We start from the raw sequence: 21,312 nt of genomic DNA, 5'->3' as shown, positions 1-21,312 counted from the left end.
CTAGGCTTGAGCTCTGTCCACAGGTTGCTTTGCACTGACTCTTTATCAGGCAGGCAGGTAGGAGACAAAAGAATTAGTGCTACATCTGGGGAAACAGGAACTGAATTGGGATCCAGTGCATTATGCTTCCAGCACAACTCATTTGTATCAGTTGAAATGAAGTTCAGTTGTTGTGAAACCCCAGTTTCTATATAGCTCCCACCAGGTGTGTGCAGCTCTCTAGTGGCCTGCCCCTGATTTGGAAAGAAAACCTGTTTAGTGCAAACTGGGTATGAACTGAGTTAGCCTCTTTGATTGTAGCTGGAAGAGAGTAATTTATAGTGTGAGTATGCATGTTCAGTTTCTCCTAGCTATGTTTTCTATAACACTGGGAGCGTAACCTCCACATGTGACAGGTTCATGCCCTGTTGTCCAGACAGGAATGATTAGCTAGGGAGCATTTGGGAAAAGATTGCTGTCAGATGCAGATCACATATATGCCTCCTTGCATTTTCTAAACCTAAGGGTCTATAGCACGTACTGCTAAGGCAGCGTGGGAATGGGAAACCTTATTTTCATTGTGCAAAGACAGAGATTAAGTAGCGTGAAAAAGGTTATATTGTCAGATTTTGTTGACTGTTAAACCTGTCAGAACTGAGAACTGATCAGGGCCAGGAGCTTCAGGTATAGAATCTGTGAATTTTTTTTTGCAGTTCTGAATTGATTCCTGAAGTCATGGACTCATTCTTCTCTGTGAGATGACCCTTTCTGAAATCATTTGGTCCTGATAGCAAGAGTTGTGCTGTACCAATGTCTTCTGTGTTGATAGTGAAAACAAATGATTCTGATTACACTTCATTATTGACAGGACATGTAGGTGTAGGGAGAGTCTTTCAAGAAGCTGTAGAACATTAATGTAATTGATCCAAGGGTTTTTCTCTTCCTTCCCTCCCAGCACCCTTAAATGAGACCTATTATCTAAACCACTTTGGAAATCACTGGCTAGGAAATGCAGAAAGTCTTGTTGGGTCATCAGCTCAGTTTTCCTGCCAGGGCATAGATCTGCAGTAAAATATGCACTTGTCCTTTGGCAGAATACTCTGCTTGGGGATGGGAAGAAGCAACATAAATCACCATTTTAAGATCACAATTATTTTTGACTGGGAAATTGTCAGGCATCCACACAATGGCTTTTGCTGCCTTCACAGCTGAATTGTGAAATCCATTAAGTAAGGGCCATGACCTAAAAGAGATAATTGCTGGAAATGTAGTTTCCCAAGATAAATTGTTATGTTAATTTCTTTCACAGATTGAAGTGGACCTTGGTAAAAAGTGCTGGTATCATTCAATATTTGCCTGTCCCATTCTTCGTCAGCAAACAACAGATAATAATCCACCTATGAAATTAGTCTGTGGTCATATTATATCAAGAGATGCTTTGAATAAAATGTTTAATGGCAGCAAGTGAGTACCATTCTTTTATTTCTTAAGACATGTCTTAAGAATAAAATTGTGTGTTTTGGGAAAACTGAGTCCATAATTACATAATTGGTGGAAGCTTGTTAATCTTGGAGAATGACATAGAAACCAGATAAGCCAGGTTGAGGCACTGGAGAAAAGCCTAACAAACCCTCTGATGTTGTAGAAGGTGAGGTTACATGAAGGAATGCAATGAACAGAGTAATTTTCCAAGTTGTAAGTACCATTGTGTTGTCTTATTTAAAATGGAGACTTTTACACGTACAGTTTTTCGTTGGGAGCAAGGTTAGTAATGCATGAAACATCCCTTGAAAAATAAAATTAAACCTCTGGGGAAATATGGCTCAGTAATTGAGCAGGTAGTTGAATTATTGCTGTGGAAATAATCCTCCTTAGATATCAGCGGGGTGCCTACAGGCTTTTGGGAAGGAGGAAATAGAAGGGAGAGAGCTATACAGATTTTCTTGAGGAAGAACCAGTGGTAATTTGGATTGAATATATGCGGCTTCTGTGGAGGCTTTTGGCTGAATTTAGAGCCATAAGTGGTTTTGCAAACTCCAGTGTGAAAGTAAGTGACGCTATGAATGAAAACATTGAGTGATCCCTGCTAGAAAAGCCTAAAGGTATGCCTTTAGGCATAGGTGACGTTAGCCATTTTAATCCAGTAAACTTGCTGCTACACTATTCTTGTCCCCAGTTACTCATTCCTGATGCTTTCATTGATCAGCTTTAGTGACAGCACAGCTCTGCCAATATTAACTCGGGGGAAGGGGGCGGGGGGGGGGGATGAAAGGCCCAAACTTAGAGATGGGGGAAAAATGGATCAATGCTAGAAGAAATATTCTAACCAGGTGGAATTATATCAGTGGAGACCCCAGCAGGGAGGCCAGGCTGACCTCTTTAGCCATAGCCTGCAGGAGCTGATCTAAGTGGGTTGTAAAATCACAGCATTTTGGGAACCAGAGAGTAAACCACACTGGATGCTGTGGAAGTCAAAGTGAAAGCTACTAGCCGATTTAAAATGACTAAAATGCAACAGACTAATCCAGAAGTAGAAATAATAGGTTAATCATGAAGAGAAATTTCTTGGTATTTAATAATTCAGGGCTGTGTGGGTGAAAGGTGAGAAAGAATATAATTAGAAGAAAAAGTGTGATAAGGTCTCTCTCAGCTAAAGGTGACTTTTAATAGAGCCAAGTAAAGCATTATGGCTTAAGATTACATTTGTTTCATGCTACAGGGGGAGGGGAAAGAGGAAGGACTGTCACTGCAAACTTGATACCTTTGTAACTGTTGAAAACGCTTAATGCTCAGTTGCTGTACATTGCCGCGACTCTAATGCGTTGTCTTTGTCCTCAGATTAAAATGCCCCTATTGTCCGATGGAACAGAGCCCTGGAGATGCGAAACAGATATTTTTCTGAAGAAAAGTTTCATTATGCAGTTTGTAAGTGACGCTCTGGATTTCAGGTGCATTTCAGGAGAATTAAAACACACTTGTTCCATTTTATGCAGCAGACTGAGGACTCCTATGTTTGTATAAGCTAATGCTACAGAAACTTTGCCAACATTTAGTATATACATACCAAGTGGAAATGCTACAGAAATACTATTACCATAGGGCTTTACTATACTCTTGGTCTCCATACCTGATCAAGTTACTACACCAGCAGTTGTCATTCAATGCAGGTTTTTGTACTTAATTATACGGTGACTTTTTACTTTTTAAAAGCAGAAATTTATCACCCCCATTGGTTTCATATTATTCCCGCTATTATTCTATCATTCTATTGGTAACTGTCACCTTAGAGAATGTTTGTGGAAAAAGTTTTATTTCCTGTAATGTGTACATAATTAAAGGTAAATACTTCAGGAAAAAAAAAGTTTGATAAATTGAATAGTGGTTATAAAACTAATTTGTATTTTTTTCGCTGAAAAAGCTGTGATATATTCTGAGTTTTTCTTTCAAACATTTTTTCAACTTTTACATAGAATTCAAAGTAAATGTGCATATATATAAAGTATATAAAATATATAGCCCCAAGGGGCTACCTGTTAAAATCCATCACTAATTTATAAGGGTGATGTGTGGCTAAATTACTACTGGAGCAGAGAGGGAATAGGGTATCCTGTTTCTTTGATTTCATGATTGAGAAGTGTTTGTGGAAGAGAACGTTCAATAAATTCTGAAGTGGAAATGCTTTTAGTCAATGACATTTGCTCTCTGGCCTTTGTAGTCATGTTCTTTGAACTTTGTATTCAGGATTAGGCTATAAATGTCATGTTGCTGTATAGTTTAATAGTCATTATAGTGTGCTATTTATAAACAGTTATCAAAACCAAATAAATTGTAGAAGTATTCATTGTTAAATGGGGAAAAGCATGTTCTGATGCAATCTACTGATCACGACTGCACTTGGCGGAACTGGGCCCTACATCATATATTAAGAAGTAGCAAATTTTCTGTAGCTTGAGAACACTTTGCTTCTAGCCTTGTTTTTGTAGTAGACTATTACTGCCATTGCCACTCTTTCTGCTAAATTTGTCATATTGTTGACTAGGTAAATTTGTACTCATAAACGAGATGTAGATCATGGCAGTTAAAATTTTTTCTAGTGTGCATATATTTGTATTTATTGCACTGTCCTATAGTAGGGCAAGCAGCCATAAGGCATGCAAAGCTACATGTAAAACTATATTTCTGTATTGTGTAGTTAAAAAAACAAATCCCAAGCTTATATGGTTGAATACTGACACACTGGTTGAATGCACTAGCACAATGCACTACAGAGAAGACCGTCTTTGAGAAATCTACACCTTTTTGAATTTGTATGTCACCTGACTTGAGAGACTGAGTTGGACTCTATCGGATCAGTGACAATGGACATCCCTAAAGAGACATTAAGAGGAACAAGTCAAGGCACACAAATTTTAAATTTTAAATGTGTTTGATACATGTGAAAAATACAGGTGTGTGATTTTCTGCAAAACTTAAATTGTATTCACACTGAGTTCAAAACAACCGCGTTACCAAGTGGTAAAATCAACAATAAACGGGTGAGGATATTATTTTCCATGTAGGTTTCCTAGTCTTACTGAAATGGCTTTTAATACTTTCTTTTGAGTGGAATCACTTAATGCTTTGCATTTAAATGAAATGGTATATGGACTAATTAAAAGTAATAATAACAACGAAAAAAACCTGCAAAAACCACCCTGAAGTATAAGTGCTGCACCTCTTTCTCTGTTAACACTGCTGGTATTTTGGCATTGGTGTGTGAACGCTGGTTAGTGTTGATAGTGCCTCTGATACAATTGCTTAGAGTACAAAAAAGGCACAGTTATTAAATGGCAGCAGAGTAGCTTAGCTATTAGAATGTTTTTAATAGAATGGTCCTGTTTACCCTTTTAAATAGTGCATATTATAGATCCACAGCTGTTCTCACCAGATAATTGCAATTCTTTTCTTAGCTGTCTCTATGTTTACTTAAAAATAATTGCTTGTAGTTTTGAAGCTCCACCAACAGGTGATGCTAGCAGTTTATTATATAATGCTTATGTGCTTACAGTAATGGGATATTGTGCTGGGCATTTGTGAAACATGTCTACATTTTGGTTGTTAAAGCTATTCAGTTTGCCCTTTGAGGTGATGCAAGTTACCTGCTCCTACTACCTGATACACTTCTGGTAACTAGAAAAAGTGCTTGCATGGAGAAAAGTGAACAATACTCTGAGGTTTTCATATTTAAAATATAGTTAGCAGCTGGTATGCATACATTTTCTCTAACAGGGTTTGGGAATATCCATAGTAAAAAAAAAAAAAAAAAAAAAAATTATTTGATTTTAAAGCTACAGTGTTATCTGAGGTCTGTCCCTATTACGTTTTTGGACCAGATTGTGAAGCCTTTAACTAGTCCCTTTGTGCAGCAAGTGCCTTTTAATGAGACTGCTGCATAATGAGAGCAAAGAGACTCTACATCTCAATCTATATCAAGATCACTGTCACTTCTGCATACTGCATTGGGCTTGCAACTGGTGCTTCCCCCTTCCTTTGCAAAATGTGTCAGAACAGCATCTGTGACAAGTGCACCAGCTAGTAATGTAAATGAGCCTTAAGCCAAGAATGTTTTTGGCCATGCTTATATAAAAAGTTTAGCTTATAGGTGCTCTGAAAGTAATGGATGGTTATAAATATGATTTTCATAGCAGTGGCTTGTTAGTAGTATTATTTCTATGTCCATTAATAGACGTATTACATAACTCTATTAATATAGAGTTTGAATTTTAGTAAATGTCTTAAATAGGAAATCTATTGTGATATGTTCTTGTGGGGTTTCAAGTCTGACTTGTGGTATAAAACATAATCAAACCTTAAAAACAGATAGTAGGAAATGAATATAGTACATAGCCTTTTTGATCTCAAAAGGTATTGATCATTTTTGTAGTACTACAACTGTCATTAACACAAAGCTCATGTCCTCACCTCCTGTTAGTACTCTTGATGATCAGCTGCTCTGTGAAGTACTTTTGAATTGAGGAAGGTCTTTTCCTGTAGTGACTTCAGCACTACACATTGCAAGTATGCATGGCTGAAAAACAAATTTTCCCTGCTAAAAATCAGTGTTTCTCTACTGAAATACTGTATTGATTTCAGTCTTGCGTCTGTAAGTCAGGTTAATTAATGTGTGTAGAAGCTGCAGTGAAAGCTCTGTGTTACAAGTAATGAGTTAGGGCTTCTGATCCCTGTTAATATAGACCTGTCTCCATCCCATTGCTTTCATACTGTCTTCCTAACATTTTACAGGATGGCTGCTGCTAAAATTAAAGGTTGAAGTTATTTATGACTACTCAGAGCCAACTTGCCAAGTTTAACACAGTAAGTTAGGGTTTGATTTTCCTTGCAAGGTTTGTTTGCCTGCTGCAAGATACTTTTTTTTTTCTTTCTGTGCATGTCGCTGCAGAGGTTGATTTATCTCTAGATGGGGGAAATTCATGCTCCTTAATCCATCCCAACTCTTGCACTTTTCCTTTTGTGAATAGGAAACTGCAGTGTAGGGAAAAGTGCTTTGAGAACAGAAGAAAAAAAAAAAAAAAGAGTGGTAGCCATGATCTGTAATGAATAAAGCTGTAATGTAGTGTTACATTACTATTCTGATTTAATTCAAGCCCTAATATATATAAGGGAAGAGTCGTTTGCAAAAGTGTATGTATGTGAGAGAAGAGTGATTTAATATTCCTTTATGACTGCATGTTTGCCTTAATTTATGAGTCCTATAGGGAAATATGGAAACTGGAGTTGTTTACAGCCTACTATAAGCTCTTATTGAACCCTGCTAGATTTATATGCAGGAACTGGTGTTTTCAGATCACACTGACTTGTGGTAGTTTTTACAGGACAGCTGTATCTGTGTATTCAAATGCAAAATCCCTGGTAGTTTTGCCCAGGTCCTATTCCACTTTAGAACTGAATTTGTACATTCTAGAGGGTTATTTGGAATGTAGCTGAACAACACATTGCCGGTGCACACTGGAATACTCAGTGCTGAAGCTGGTGGTGGCTGTGACCTGAACTGGAGTAAGCAATGCTTACCTGAGTTTAGCCTTCAAAATCGATATCCGCTTTTCTCCTGCATTTCCTCTCCCTCATGTGTATTTTCAGACTTAGTGACACTGCTATTGGTTTCTTCCTTCTTACTAAGTGTCAAGTTATTGCTGTGGGTTTTCCTTTACTTTGGCTAAAGAAACAGAGATGGAGAAGATGCAAATAGTGTCTCAGTTCAAGTCTTGAGCATCATCCATGAGACATTTGCATGTGGGGGGAGGAACAAAATATACAAACACAGCTATTTTGACTGACAAATTCCTCCTCTGCCCCCCCCCCCAAACTAAGAGTAAATTCCAGTATTTTCCAAGGTTTCTCAGTTACACAGGAGGTTTCCAGGAATATGGAGCACAAGCAGATGGGATAGTTCTCCCACAGCAAGAATCGCATTTATCAGTTTACTCAGCACAGCTCAGGATGGGAATCCAGTGATGGATAGGTCATGCTGACCCTGCATGTCAAATAGATTTGATTTCACATGAATCAGGAGGAAGAAACCTAGTTACAGGAAGGTCATGTTTCACTATTTACAGTTCTTCCAGAGATTTCTCTAACTCTTTCCTCACCTTATTATGCTTTTCTGTCTTGATTGCTGCAGAAACAGCAGCATCAGGTGTGCCTTCTGTGGGGTGGCTCCCAAGCACTTGCACAACATGCACCACGGCATTAGTCTGAGGAGTCTGGGTTGAGCTTCGGTGCCTTCATTGTGACAGGTTGTCTGTCAAATACAGACAAAGTGATTTTAACTGACCAGTCCAGTTGCTGGCTCTTTTGGGGTCATCTTGGCTGTATTTATTTATCTGGAGCTTATTTAACTCATCAAAATCCTTTATCACTCTGAGAATACTTCAGAGTAAGTGAAGCACTGGATAGGGGAGAAGCGGTGTCTAACAAAGGCAACAAATTCTGTGTGCTTTATGTTGTGGAGGCATCTGATGCCTCCCTCAGCTTCATAGGGCTTTCACTGACTGTCTTGTACCCTTTTTTCTTTATTAGTTGAGGTTATGCTTAAATTGTAAATCAACTCTTACTCTTTCCACCACTAAGTGTTAACTTCTAGGTTGTTTGCCTTTAGTCCAGCTTCTGAGAGTTATAAGCTACTTCACTATGAGTTATGAGCAACTCCCCAATTAGGTAACCCTCAACCTCTAAACAAATTTATTCCTTCCACTTCTCTTTGAAAGTCATTCTGTATCTCAGACTCTTGTTTGTCTTGTATTAACCCGTAACAGCTTCCAGCCTTTGCCTCCACACCCAGTGTGGTCACCTCACCATATAACCTAGAACATCCCCCACATGCTATTAGCAAAAAGCTGTCAGATCTGTAGGGCCTGTCTGACAACAGCTTCCTGCGTGGAGAAAGAAGCACCCTTGAGCTGCTTCTCTAGACTCCAGCTCAGCCAGTCTTCCTCGGTTGGTGCAAGCAGCAGTCCGGGTTTCTTGCCCAGACGCTGCTACTCAACCACAAACTCAGCCAGTTTGCTCCAAACTTGCTTGGTTTTCTAGAGGCATCTACGTGCCTCCTAACTTGGTACTGTGTTAGTCATTCACCTCTACAGCAGGTGGAGCTGCTCTCAGCTCCTTCCCTTCTCACTGCTGCACTGATGCTTGCATCTGGTTATTTTGGTGCAAAAGATGTGGTTTGGGTTTTGCCTTCTGTAAGTAGCTTAATAGTAGGGATGCAAAGGTATGTGTTTGTCGTGTGAAGAAAATTCAGGTCTTGTTAAGCTGATTATAAAGAGTATTGTTCCTCAGCTGTACATGTAAGTGGAAAACTTAACAGGCCTTCTTGAGCTACAGGTTTCAATCTGAGATGCAGTGCTGGCTACAGCTGACCTGAACTGGAAGATGAATCGGTCATGGGGCTGTGTGGAAGGAAGCTCAGTCTTGCTTTGGAGAGCTGTGCTGCATCACTGCCTCTGCTGCAGGGTTCAGTGATGAAGTCAGTCTGGTGGTTTGATCATGGATGTGTCTGCCCGTGGGGCTGTTCCTCATTCTGGGGGTATTCAACAGGAAACTCAGGGTAGTGACTAAAGAAGAGCGAGTGCTTATTATGGTGCGTGCCCCAAGCTGCCTCCTCTTGTTCCCTCAGCCTTCTGACCCTCTGCAAAGGTGATTTTGCTGGTTGTGTGGCAAATGCTGAATCACAGCAGTTCAGTCCAATGTGTCTGATGTATTTTGAAAAGATATTTAAATCACAGTAGTTCACAAATAGAAAAGCCCATGTAAGAGGCAGATGCACAAGTTTTACCTCTTGGTATCCTGAGATGAGCAACAGTCCATGAACACGTACTTGTAGTATCTCACAGAAAGTCCCCAGGTGGAGAGTTTGATGTGCTTTGAAAATTAATTCTGTAATAGGTTTATGCTATATCACGATATCTGTTATAGTGGTACAGAGGGATAATATTTCTACTGGTACTTTATATGCAGTTTGCAGCCAAGCTTAATATGCAGTTTGGGTGATACATCCCTTTGTTCACCTAAGAACCAAAATGAGACCACCAAGATCTATGTCTTAAAGAGATACAAGGACACAAACGAAGATAATGAATTGAAGATGACGCCTAACTGATAGCAACTGAGAAGCTGAAAGCTACTAAGAGTGAACAGTGAACAGTCATGTATTTTTAATAGCTTGATTATACCCATTAAAAAGCTGTGCCGTCATAGCTTACAGCCATGATGACATTGTCCAGAAACTGGCAGGCATGAGAACTTGTAACGTGTCTGTTAACTGGGCTTTCTTTTATGTGAAGCATACCCTCTAAAGAGGAAGTGTGCTATATAGACAGCAATATTGTGATCAAAGTCCTTTCTTCGGAGTGTTGAAACTGCTGGGAACTTGATGGGTTCATGAACTTATAAACGAAGTCTCTGATTATCCTCAAGGATGAGGTTTCCTCTTTGGTTTCTTTTAAGGCATCTGGCTGTGGAACCAGAGCTTGAACCAGTAGATGCTAGTTGCCGCAGGCAGTTGCGTGATGGTCAGTATTTATCTGCGATTGTGATACCTGGATGCTAGGTCATGATGATGGTGCTGAGCAGAGCATACTCTGGGGCACTATGTGAACTGTGACCTGCAGAGTTCAGGTTGGAGGTTCATCATGAAGAGGGCGTAGAGGGAGACAGTAGGCAGCCCAGTGCCTCCCGCGTTTGGCTTTGAGGTTAAAAGAGATCAATGATGTTCTGTGATTCTGAACTAGAGGTCAAAAATTGGTAGTCCCCACTGTGCAGTAGACTATGTGCTGTGTTCAGGAAGATAATTACAACTGTCAGTGTTGTATTTTTTTTTTTCTAGATGTTGATTTCCTGTGCAAGTGGAGACTTGGGGGGGGGGGGGGGGGAACCCAACCCCAAACATACTGCTTCCAGTTCTTCACCACCTTCATCTGTGTTGTCAGAAGGGCTTTGGGTGCGTTGATCTTGCTGCAGGGTCAGGGGTGTCAGTGCAGCACTGCACAGTTGGAGCATTGCTATTAGTAATGTCAGTAGTTAATAATGCCCAAATATATGTATTTTACATTGGTTAGGGTATTATTTTTGCTCTGTTTATCCTGCATTAGGATTCCATGTAGCTTCTGTAGTGAGGAATTTGTTGTATATGTGTTCATCTTATTGAAATGCCTTTTGATTTTAAATCCCCATATCCTGTTTTACACTACAGGATTGACCTGTGTAGGCTCTTACAGTAGTAGAACTAGCAATAAATATTTAACCTGTGGATCATGAAATAATTTCATTTGAAAGAATACCATAGATTACGAGGAGCAAAATACAGAAAAATGCTTCTGCTGGGTTTTCTATTAATTGTTTAACACTATACATTTAATCTTGGTGTGTGTCACATGCCACGTTCAAGTGATGTGCTAGAGAAAATGCATTTTCAAGGAAATGCTTCGCGTGTATAATATGTGGCCTTTTTGTGGGGAAACAACAACAGATGGATGCAGTCAGATTATTTCACCTTCTTTCTACCAAACCATTTAAAAGAGCTGGAAGGTCACTGTGGAAGCGTGGAGAGCATCTGTTGGAAGAGAATTTGGGTTTGGGGGTTAGTACCAGGTCAGGAGGAGCATTGCCTGACAACCTGGGTTACAGAAATGTGGCATGGTGTAGACCAAAGCATGGTGTACATCAAAGTGTAATGTGAAAACCCAGGATAAAATGATTGAGAAAAGCAAGGAAAGAGCTGTAGAGAATGCTACTAGTGAGTTAGTGATGTTCCTACCTCTTGTAAACTGTTTTGCAGAAATGCTTTGTGAGTTAAGGCTTTATAAGTGAAAACTTTTAAGTCAACAAGAGACTCTGGGACAAGCTAATAATAAAATTGGTGCTCCCAGGAGAGAGAGAAAAGGTCTAAGCTTTTCATCTTCATGGTTAGAGCTGACTATAGGCTGAGATCAAACTGATTTAGGTAACCATAACATATTAGAATAGGGCTAAAGGTTGGACCTAGTCTGCCTCAAAACAGGTCGGTGAGTAGATCTGCTTTGTGGTGTCAAAATGCAGCTGCACGTTGGTGACGAGGCTGTGATGGGGCAGAGTCTGGCACTGCAGGTGTGGCGAGACCCTTACTTCTCCCCAGCTTAGCACCTGGGGTTTGAACAAGGACACCCTTAATAGATGAGATATGTCTTAGTGTTTCTTAATGTCTGTGAATTCATAGACATTTCAATGTGAAGGCTTTTCGGTTAACTTTTTCTTTACAGTGTGTGTAGATACATGTAGTTGTCATTCAGTATTTGCCTGCTGTTGTTTAGATACACTTCACTAGTCCCTGATTATTTTTTTTTAATTAAGAATTAAAAAAAAAACAACCTAAGTTTGGAAGAAGTTTGTTTTTCTGAGTTTCTCTCCTTCCCATTTTGTTTGCAGAGGAGGAGACTAGCCAAGGGTTTCTTTCTTTTTTTTCCCCCCCAGGTTTTTATCAGCCCCTTGGCAAGAATACCTAAGTACCTTCAGAGTCTTTATCTTATCCACCCTCTCACCTCGCTGGAATGGGGGAGTGTTATGGGGCCCATCTTGCAAGCCCATAGGAAAATAATTTTAGATCATTTTAGACAGTGGTAAGCTGGATGCTGAACTCTGGCATCCTAAAGCTCAGGCTGGTATGTAAATCGCTGTCTCTTCCCTTGTCCGAGACTTCCTTAAACCTTCATTTGTTATTTTCATGAAGGATTTTAGCTTTTTTGAGGCTAGGGACTGAATAAAGAAATAAACGTTAGTGAGTCTGACTAAAAACGTTGTTTTATTTTTTTCTCAGTTCTTGATGTGCAAGTGTAGTAAGGAAATATTTACATCAAATACAGCAGAGCTGAAAAACCAAAACTTATTGTAGTCAATAAACATGTCCCAAGAAGGTAGGCTAAAAGTCCTGCTTAACCAATGCAAGTGACAAAGACTTTTTTTTTTTTTTTTTTTTTTTTTCACTACTCAAACCATTTCTTCCAGAAAATCCCACCTTCCCTGCTCAGGCAGAACTGCTGAAATCGGTGGAAGTGGGGCTAGCAGCAGAACAACAATAGCAAGAGGGAAACAGTAAACCTTAGCCCCCAGGGTTATAAAAACTTTAAATGTAAGCCCCTTTAATCAATATTTACCTTCTCAGTGCAGCCTTATATTATATTAGATGAACCAGTAAAACTCCTAGGAGATACGTGGCACCATGAAAAGAGGGTCCGTTAAGTGAGAGGTTTTATTTCTAAGTAATCTTGTAGCAAGTTCCACTTTTAGCTGCATTTTAGAAAGAATTACACAGTCTTGAGGAAAGATCCAGCTAACATCCTCGTTTTTCATCAGCTTATCGCTGATAGATGTCAGCATCGGGATTGACCTGTTTCTTTTGCCTGAACCAGAGAGCTCTGTCACTGGGGATAGAGGTGGTGTTTGGCCTTGGTAATTAATTTGAAAAAACTCAGGTTTTGGAAGGGCACTTAGCGTGCAAGAAGTGCCTGCTTGCTGTCTGCGTGTCTGTTCCATCTTGTCTTTCCAAATTTGTCAAGGCTAGAGTGCATGAGAAGTTGTAGCAGTATAGATAACATAGCTAATGGAGTTGTGCAGTGACAGTTCCCAGAAGATGATCCAGAAGCCAGAAGGTGCAGATGCTTACACGTGTCGGTTTGGTGCACTGGGTTTTGCATTGGGCTTCCCATTCGCAGGTCTAGAGAGAGAGAAAAGGTTTTGATTTACTTCAGTGTAAAAGGAACAAGAAGGCAATTAATGTATGGCGGCTCATCAGCTCGTTTAGCCTTGGTTTGCAGCCAGGGACCTCGAAGAGCAGGCTGCAAAGTGTTCCTAAATCCCTTTTTTTAAGATACACTGATAATCAATTGTTACACTAATTTAAAAAAAAAGTGTGGTTTTTTTTTGTTTTTTTTTGTTTTTTTTCAATTTGCCTCTCACTTCTGCACACTTCTGTCCTCATCGAGCCTTTCTCCGCACTCCGAAATGCTGGGAGCTGAAATAGGAAGAAAAGCTCAGGGCTTTTTTGGAGTTGGGAAGCTGTTATCAGTTCATAAGGACTTTTTCTTGTTGCAAACTGGTTTCCTGCAGAGAAGTTTAAAAGGAGGCTTTCTAGACTACCGGCATGTTCCCAAAATGATGGAAATGACTGGTCTCCAGCAACTGATAGTTTTATGCTGATTTAATGAGTTGGAGATTTGGCATCCATTTGCATTGAAGATAAATTTGTGGTGGAAAATGAATCCTTCAGCTGCCAGCAAGAATCCCAGGCCAGATCCTAAGGTGCTCTTTAATTGAGTGAATTGCACTATTAACTTCCAAAGAGCTTCATTTCAATAAGCGGGAACTGCTCAGAGCAGCAGGGATTTCCTCCCTAAATAAAAGCTTAAATATGTTACAATTGCTTAAACCAGAACCCTGCGAAGGAAAGCTGTCCTTGATGAGATGATTTCCTGAGGCACTTGTAACCCAACTGCTCCATCAGTGCAAAATTGAAGAGCTCTGCAGCGTGTTTTTCTCCTTAGGGACAGAACATCTTTGCACAGGGCTGGCAACAGGGACTGTGATCAGTGAACAACAGGGATTGAGATACGTGAAGAATGCAAGCATCCTCCTAAACAAGGCTGCGAGAAGAGCTCTTTGTTATCGCTTAGCTGTTGGAAAGCCAGGCAGGATCCAGAGGAGTGCTGGGTATAATAAATATCCATTGTAAAAATTGTCAGGCTGTTCCCTTTTTCAGATGGGCAAAAGAAAATGCAGGTCTGTAGGGGCGGCTGTATTCTGACATACACAGAGAAAGATTGCACCCGAGGGGCAGAAGGCATTGCCACTCAGTGCCTCTTCCCTTAATCATTATTATTGTTCAGGCACTGATTTCTGCTGTGTTCTGCCTTTAAAAAAAATCAATTGTAGGAATCCATTTTCTGCTAGCTTAGGAGGAGGGAGGTTCTTTCTGAGTGATCGTATTAATTTGGACAACTAAAGAACTATTAACTTCTTTACTATGAAACCCATGGACGTACAAGGAACATGAATTTATCTGCTTTAAAAGATGCTTGACTTGCAAAGAATAAGGTTCCTGAGGTATGACAATACTGTCCATGCTTTCTTGCAAGCCAGCTTTTCCAAGTGCTAGCGCAGTGCTGGCCCGGCTGGAGCCGTAGCGGGGATTTCTGTGCTGGTGTGCTCTCTCGCCACAAGCCCGAGGGTGCACTCTGACCTCAAGGCTTGCAAAACTGCAGAAGTGGTTTTCTGCAGCGCAGGCGAGGTGAAGAAACCTCAGGCAGGCTGGTTTGCAGAAGCAAAATGCGCGTTACTTAGAGGCAAAAAGGATTTCTTGTTTCAAACTGGCACTTTGCAATTCTTATTCTGATAGTGTTTTCCTGGTGACTCAGGGTGAGTCAGGAGAGGCAGGAGGGAAAGGATAAAAAAAGGATTCCTGCCTGCCCTAGAAAACGGGTTAACTCTAAAGCTCTACATCTCTGCATTGCTGTTTCTCAGGAAAGTCATTTAAGGCTGATCAGCCCCTCTGCTGCTGTTCCTTAGTGCCTGTTGAGGAAATAGAGACATAAAGCCAGCGTGACGTTGATCCAAAATTGTGCAGAGGGGGTTTTGGGATGCAATAACTGGCATCTAATCCATGGGGACCACACGAAGGTCCAGTGATGACATCAAAAGAACAGTTTGGGGAGGGGAATGGAAGAAACGCAGTCATCGCCAGGCTCAAATTGGAGTAGTGTATTGGGAGCGCTCCAGTGGGATAAAAGTTATGAACATGGGGTGATGCACAAAGATTTTAGGCTGCCACAAACACCTCTTGTCTTTCTGTTTAGTATCTACTACAGTGTTAGTGCTCAGTGATTTGAATTACTTTATATTTAAAAAAACAAAACAAAACAAAAAGAACACCACACGGGAGAAGAGAATCTTTTTTTCACCCTTAATTCATTACACAGTCCCTCCCATCCACCTTATATCGGATGAAAAATTTTTAGCTCACTTTTTGCACCTGCCTGCTTTATCGCTTGAGGGTGAGATGCTGCAGAGTTGAAGAGAAAAATGTCAACACCTGTCACTTACTAACCTTTTACATCTGCATCTTCGTCTTCTGGTTTCTAAAATAAAAAAAGAAGACGTTTTAGTTCAAAGGTACCAAGTCACAGCTCGGTAAAGAAACACTGCGGCGAGGTGGGGCCGGCATTCCCTAGCGGCTTGCGATCTGTAAGACTAACAACGGATAAACCAAGCTGATTTTTGAGGAAAGCCATGCAAGGGGAGCAGTGCTGGAGCTCATGTTTCCCCCAGCAGTCCACTTATGTATTTTCATTAATTAAATTTTCATGTGAGTAACAGTAGCAGGGTCAGCCTGGGAACACTGACAGTGAATTCCCCCCCCCATCCCCCCCGTTTGCAGTGTCTTTGGCATGTAGCTGAAAATCCACTGGCAGCAATTAACTTCTACAACAGGCGGGTGGCAATGATGGCACACAGCACGCAACCAAGTTGAGCGATACTCTTCCCCATTTTAGCATCTTTGTTGTTACTTTGGGATGTATTCAGCAAAATACGATACCCAGCTATTAATTTTTAGCACAAGGTAAAAATCTGCCCTTGAGGGCTCAGGCTGCCTGCTGCAGAAATTAATTGCCGCTAATGGCTTTTCGCTAATAATTCACATAAGCATTAAAAGGCAGAAAGAAATTATTGAGTGGCGTTTGTGGGTTAATGATGTTGCAGGTGACTGGGGAATCCCAGTGCACATGGAGGGCTCCTGGTGACTTCAGAGGGAACATGGACCAACTCTGGGCGCTCCGCTCCATCATCAGCTATTTCTCTCAAGAAGAATGATTTTTGGCTGTGGCTCATCAGTGTTTTGGTTTTTTTTTTTTTTCATGTATTCCTTCCTATCACTACATGCCATGCTCATTAGTATTTTTCAGGGCTGAAGGATGCTGAAAAATTGTACTTTTTTTTTTTTTTTTTTTTTTTTTTTAACTGGGTCATCTGGTAAATTCATCTCGCATCGGCTCCAGGCTGTGGGGTCAGCGAGGATCTAATTAGGTTAATTCAGCAGCAAAACACTTGGGTGTTCCAGGCAAACGAGCTGAGCCAATTTAATGAAATCAGTGCAACTTCTGGGGGTATCAGAAAGTTAACATAATTTCAGCGAGTGTTAAATTGATTTAAATACATTTGCACTCACTGCTTGCTCAGGGTAATTTAAAGACATTTCAAACATGAAATTTCACCAAAGGACTTTTGCCTACCCAGAGATTTTGCATTACTGCTTTAGCCGTAGCAGTCTCTGACCCGGTGAATTAAGTTGCTGGTTTGGTTGCAGCTCAAGCTGTCTCAGCATTTGAATTTGCAAGCCCTGTGCTGGGGCATGTTTATGCTATTTTGTCAAAGTGTTTCAGGTCTGGTACTTTTACTCTATGATACCCCGATTTAAGGATGGCAGAGCCAATACAGTCTGATAGAGTAAGTTTTCTCTATTTATAATATATTTTTCTTCCTTGTAGTGTAGAAGTTGATAATTATTTCTCAGCCTAAGCCTACTGATGAGGAAAATGCAGACATTGATTTTAACAGTGGTTCTTCTCTTGGTGTTGCCTGTGTCCCGGTTACCTGATGTCTACATAAAGGGGATAGCTGGAAGATGCATTCCCCTGGAGGACAGGGCTGCGGTTTAAGGCTAGAGGAATATCTATGAGGGGTTATTGGTGAGCCTTACGTTGACACAGGATGATGGTGACTGCCAGGGCAAGGAGGAGCAGGAGACAGGCGCCTGCCAAAGGAACCCAGATGAAGATATCACAGAAGAAATTCAGCTCTTTCTCCTTGCTGGTCTCTGCAGGAATACAGAAGAGGAAAGGTCTACCACGTACTCATAGCTGGTGTTATGGCTAGCTGTGGTGAGGGCCCTGCCTGGCATTCAGTGAGGCTGGCGATGAAGTAGAGGGTTTCCTCTCACCTGCCAAGGCAGAGGTGGGTATCAGGGATGGCCACAAGTGCAGCATGGGTGTCATCCCCAGTGATGACCATTTGTTACTGCTGCTGCTCTTGGCATTTTCCTGGGGATTCGGAGGAGGACACATAGCCAAAAGATTTCTTGTGTCCTCTGCCAAGGCTAAAACCAGCACCAGCCCCCAGGGTTCTGCCCTCCCTCCAGCTCTTCCCAATGTACCCAGTCATGAGACATCCTCATGCTTTTTAGGTTATCCTTAGCCTTTCCTACGTGGGATGAAACATTGGGGTTTACCCCTCCCAGCTGCACGTTCCCATTTATCCAACTCTGATAAAGCTCTAAGGATTTTCCCTCTCCCCCCATCCCAAAATGGCGGCAGGATTCCCCCGCTTGGTATCAGTGGACCAGAGCACAGACCTTCCCCTCTCCCTCCCAAAGCTGGGCTACCTGGATCCAGGGTCTTCAGGCAGGGGTCCTTTTTGGTGATGCCATGCTGAGTGGTGGCTGCCGGTGCAGTAGGTGCTGCTGTGGTGGTAACTGTAAGTGAAAATGGATGAATACAGCATATAGGGAAATACAGTAAAACAGCTCTCTCCTGCCTTTCTGCTCTCCCACCCCTGCTAGGGCATGGCTGCTCCTGTGGTCAGTGTAGGGATCAGGTCCAGGGGGACTTCATAGAGCCTGTTTTAGATGGTGACTCTCCCAAGGACAGTCTCCCAAGACCCAATAAAGAGCTGCAGGTTCCCTATTTCTTGCTTTCTGCCACCACCCTCAGAAAGCCAAAGTACCCTGAGGTTGGTAGGACTTTTGAGACCAATGTGCAGTGAGGAAGGAAGGAGTGGTGGTGTACTTTGCTTTAGTCTTATCCCTTCAGAGCCATGAATAGGATGGAGAAGTGGGGATGGGGAGGTGATGCTGGGTCTGCCCGATCATCTTTGCCTCTGGGCAGGAGCGATACCACGAGAAGAGGTGGCAAGCAGGGAGCCTCTGGCAGGAGGACCAGTGCCTTGGTCACAAGATGCCTTGGGCAAGCAAGCAGGGAAAATGGGGTTTGTGGGAGAGGTGACTGATTAAAAAAGGCACAGACAGGAGGTGCTGGGCATTTTGGCAGAGCTAAGCGAGGTTGGGTGGAGGTATTGCTGACCTGGGAAGAAGGCAGGCTGGCTGGGGCTGAAGTACAGCACTTGGTTGCTGTTCATGAGGCAGAAATAGTTCCCCTCGTCCTGCAGCGTAAAAGACTTCACTACCAACCGGTAGAACCTGCTGTCTTTCCTCGCCTCAAAGCGTGTGGATGTCTTCTGGTTCCCCGCAAAGGTTGTCCGGGACAAGGAAGAGATGAAGACGATGAAATGAAGGGTTCCGCTCCTGTCCTGGTGGACCCAGAACACGCCACTGTCCTCCTTGTCAGTCAGACACTCCAGCTCCAGCTGTTGTCCCAGCTGGGGGTGCGTGGTGCTTCTGTCACGAAACCTGGCCGTCATATCATACTTCTGGCACCGGATCCCAGTGCAGCCTGTGGGAGAGAAATCCTTCTGGTAAACACTCGGGAAGAGCCGTGTGCTCCCCGGGCAAACCTTGTTCCCTGCCCACTGGGTGCAAGGTCAAATGGAAAGGGATGACCATGCTGCCCGGATGACTTGAAGGTTTTTTTGGAGCCCTTGCTGGGATTGTGCGTGGAGGGTGTGTGGCCATCAGCCACTCGGGCTTTAAAGATGGGTGCTGCCCTTCAGAAAAGCCTTTCGGCTGCCTTCTCAGGGATGGTGCCCCTTTCCAGCTTATCTGAAGTGACTCCCTAAAACCACCGATTGCTAAACCCCCTTTTTTCCCCTTCCCCCTCCCCTCCAGAGCCACTTCTCTGACCAGGCTCCCTTCCCGGTGCCCATGATGCCGCAGCCACCTCTCCAGCTGCCCTACGCTGGCTGAGGCGAGGCCACCTTTACCTACACAATTACCGAGCAAACCTCTAAGTCAGCCTTTTTGGTTTGCTTTTTATTTTCCCTTTAACTATTTAACCCAATTTCTTGGGTTCAGTGGAAGGGGTTTACTTGCCCCTTCCCGGTGAAGGTGATGCACAACCCTGTGTCCATACTCACAGAGCCCCAGAGTGAGCAGAAGGAGCAGCGCAGGAGACCCAGACATCTTCTCATAGGGGACGGTGTGGCAGAGCCGAGATGGTCTTTCTTGTTTGACTTCGGAGAGGATGTGATGTCATCCGGACCCTCTTGGGTAAAGAGATAGTGTTCAGCATCTGCAGCAAAATGAAGGGGAAGTAAAAATAGATTTCTGAAGTAATTCAGTTCTAATCCAGAATTTGTGCTCATTTATTGTTATTGGTTCTTGATGGCACCTCAAGGATTCTACCTCGATGACTCCCCTAGAGATTTAGACTGATGATGCTTGTGCCGGAGCCACTGCAGCCTGCTGTCTCCCACCCGTCTGGGGCTTCACAGCAGCTCCAGCTCTGCAGGAGTCATGGACAAGCCCCATGATTTGGCTGCAGGACCCAGGTTACGTTTCTTGGCAGGGATTCTGCTGCCTTCACTTGCACGCACTCAAGGGGTCTCGTGCGGATGGCAGAGCACACCGTATTTTATTACTCAGCAAGCAAGACAGGGATGTTTCATGGCAAATATCCACGCGTATTTTTATCTCCAAGGGCGTGCATTGCTGACACGTGGCTGAGTTCTTCAGGTGTTGGATCGTTCTCTTTGCAATTCTTTGCAATTGATCTGCAAAAGCCGCTTTGTGCACAGCAGGTGGTCTGTGATCTGAAACCCACCCCAGGGATATGCCTTTTTTTTTTTTTTTTAACCTCTTGTGGTTTTCTTCTCTAACCACGGGGGCTTCCGCCCTGCCAAAAACCCCTTGCATGCTTCAACGGAGAGGGCCCTTGCTGCTGCCTCCAGGTGACCACTTGCACACGGGTATGGGTGATGCTTCCTGGAGCTTTGCACATACAATAGCAACAGTTTCACCAGACTGCAAGGCAGTGGGCTAGTGTTTTATTTATTTCTTCAGTTGTCACTTCGTGGCTTTCCTGCCGATTGTTTTTCTGTGCGAGGTGTTTTTCCATTACTCCTTTGCAAAGATAGTCCCCTTTTCCCAGGCATGTCAGGAACCAGGTGCTGCTGACTTCGATGCCGTTGCTATTGTGACTGCTCCTTAGAGGTGAGTTATGGAAAATGGTTTAGGAACTCGGTTTACTTCATTTGGCATCAAAGCATGTTGGTGAGTGAGGAAAACTGCTGTTAGGCCTGCTGAGATGTGTGAAATTCATACTTTCATGAGGTTGTGAGACTTGTCACGTCTACCTGAAATAGAGAAGCTTCTGGCAAAATAAAGAGAAAATAGGTTTCATCAGTTAAATAACATTACAAGGATCTGGATCTCAAAATCCTGTCAAGCAAATGTGAACATCAGACTTGAGCTAAATGTCACCTCTTAGCGCTCAAGCCATCTCCAGATGAGACATCAAGTGATGTTACTTGCATAGGCTCCTTCTGGTTTCAGTGGGCAGTTTATTCTTCTTATCCTAAGTAGAATTCATCCTCCTTTTATGATGGGATAAGCTGCTCTTGGGAAGCGCGTGTCTTCATGGGCTGATGGAGGAATGTATAGACAAGGAACTGAAACTATGGGCCTACCTTGTAGATGACTACAGCTGAGTCTTATGTTTTCTGTGACGCTGAAGTGAGCTGGTTCCTGCCATCCATTGGGTTTGTTGTGTGAGTGCCCCTCATTTCCATCACTATTACAACTCAGTGACAGAAAATGAATTTTCAAAAGGATTTTCAAAAGCACACCCCTCCCGAGACCAAAGT

General features: G+C 42.5%; 2 protein-coding genes across 2 annotated transcripts in view; one reads left to right on the top strand and one right to left on the bottom strand.

Annotated features, from left to right (window-relative positions):
• RMND5A (required for meiotic nuclear division 5 homolog A) overlaps positions 1 to 4,531 on the top strand; it is a 28,323-nt gene extending 23,792 nt beyond the window's left edge. The window contains exons 8-9 of the mRNA XM_082482691.1: positions 1,289 to 1,443; positions 2,818 to 4,531. Coding sequence (XP_082338817.1) covers positions 1,289 to 1,443; positions 2,818 to 2,881 — 219 coding nt within the window. The 3' untranslated portion in view covers positions 2,882 to 4,531. The remainder of the gene's footprint in view (positions 1 to 1,288; positions 1,444 to 2,817) is intronic.
• Positions 4,532 to 13,167: 8,636 nt separating this feature from the next.
• CD8A (CD8 subunit alpha) lies at positions 13,168 to 18,972 on the bottom strand (the record flags this gene model as incomplete). Its single annotated transcript, XM_082483087.1, has 5 exons — positions 13,168 to 13,222; positions 15,608 to 15,638; positions 17,258 to 17,374; positions 17,939 to 18,028; positions 18,636 to 18,972. The coding sequence occupies 5 exons, from the start codon at positions 18,970 to 18,972 to the stop codon at positions 13,168 to 13,170; spliced, it is 630 nt and encodes a 209-aa protein (XP_082339213.1).
• Positions 18,973 to 21,312: the final 2,340 nt, after the last annotated feature.

Source organism: Vanellus vanellus (assembly GCF_965231255.1).
Source record: "Vanellus vanellus genome assembly, chromosome: 4".
In the NCBI taxonomy this organism is placed as follows: Eukaryota; Metazoa; Chordata; class Aves; order Charadriiformes; family Charadriidae; genus Vanellus; species Vanellus vanellus.
Note: the sequence above shows the minus strand (reverse complement) of the source record. Positions and strands in the feature narration are given on the sequence as shown.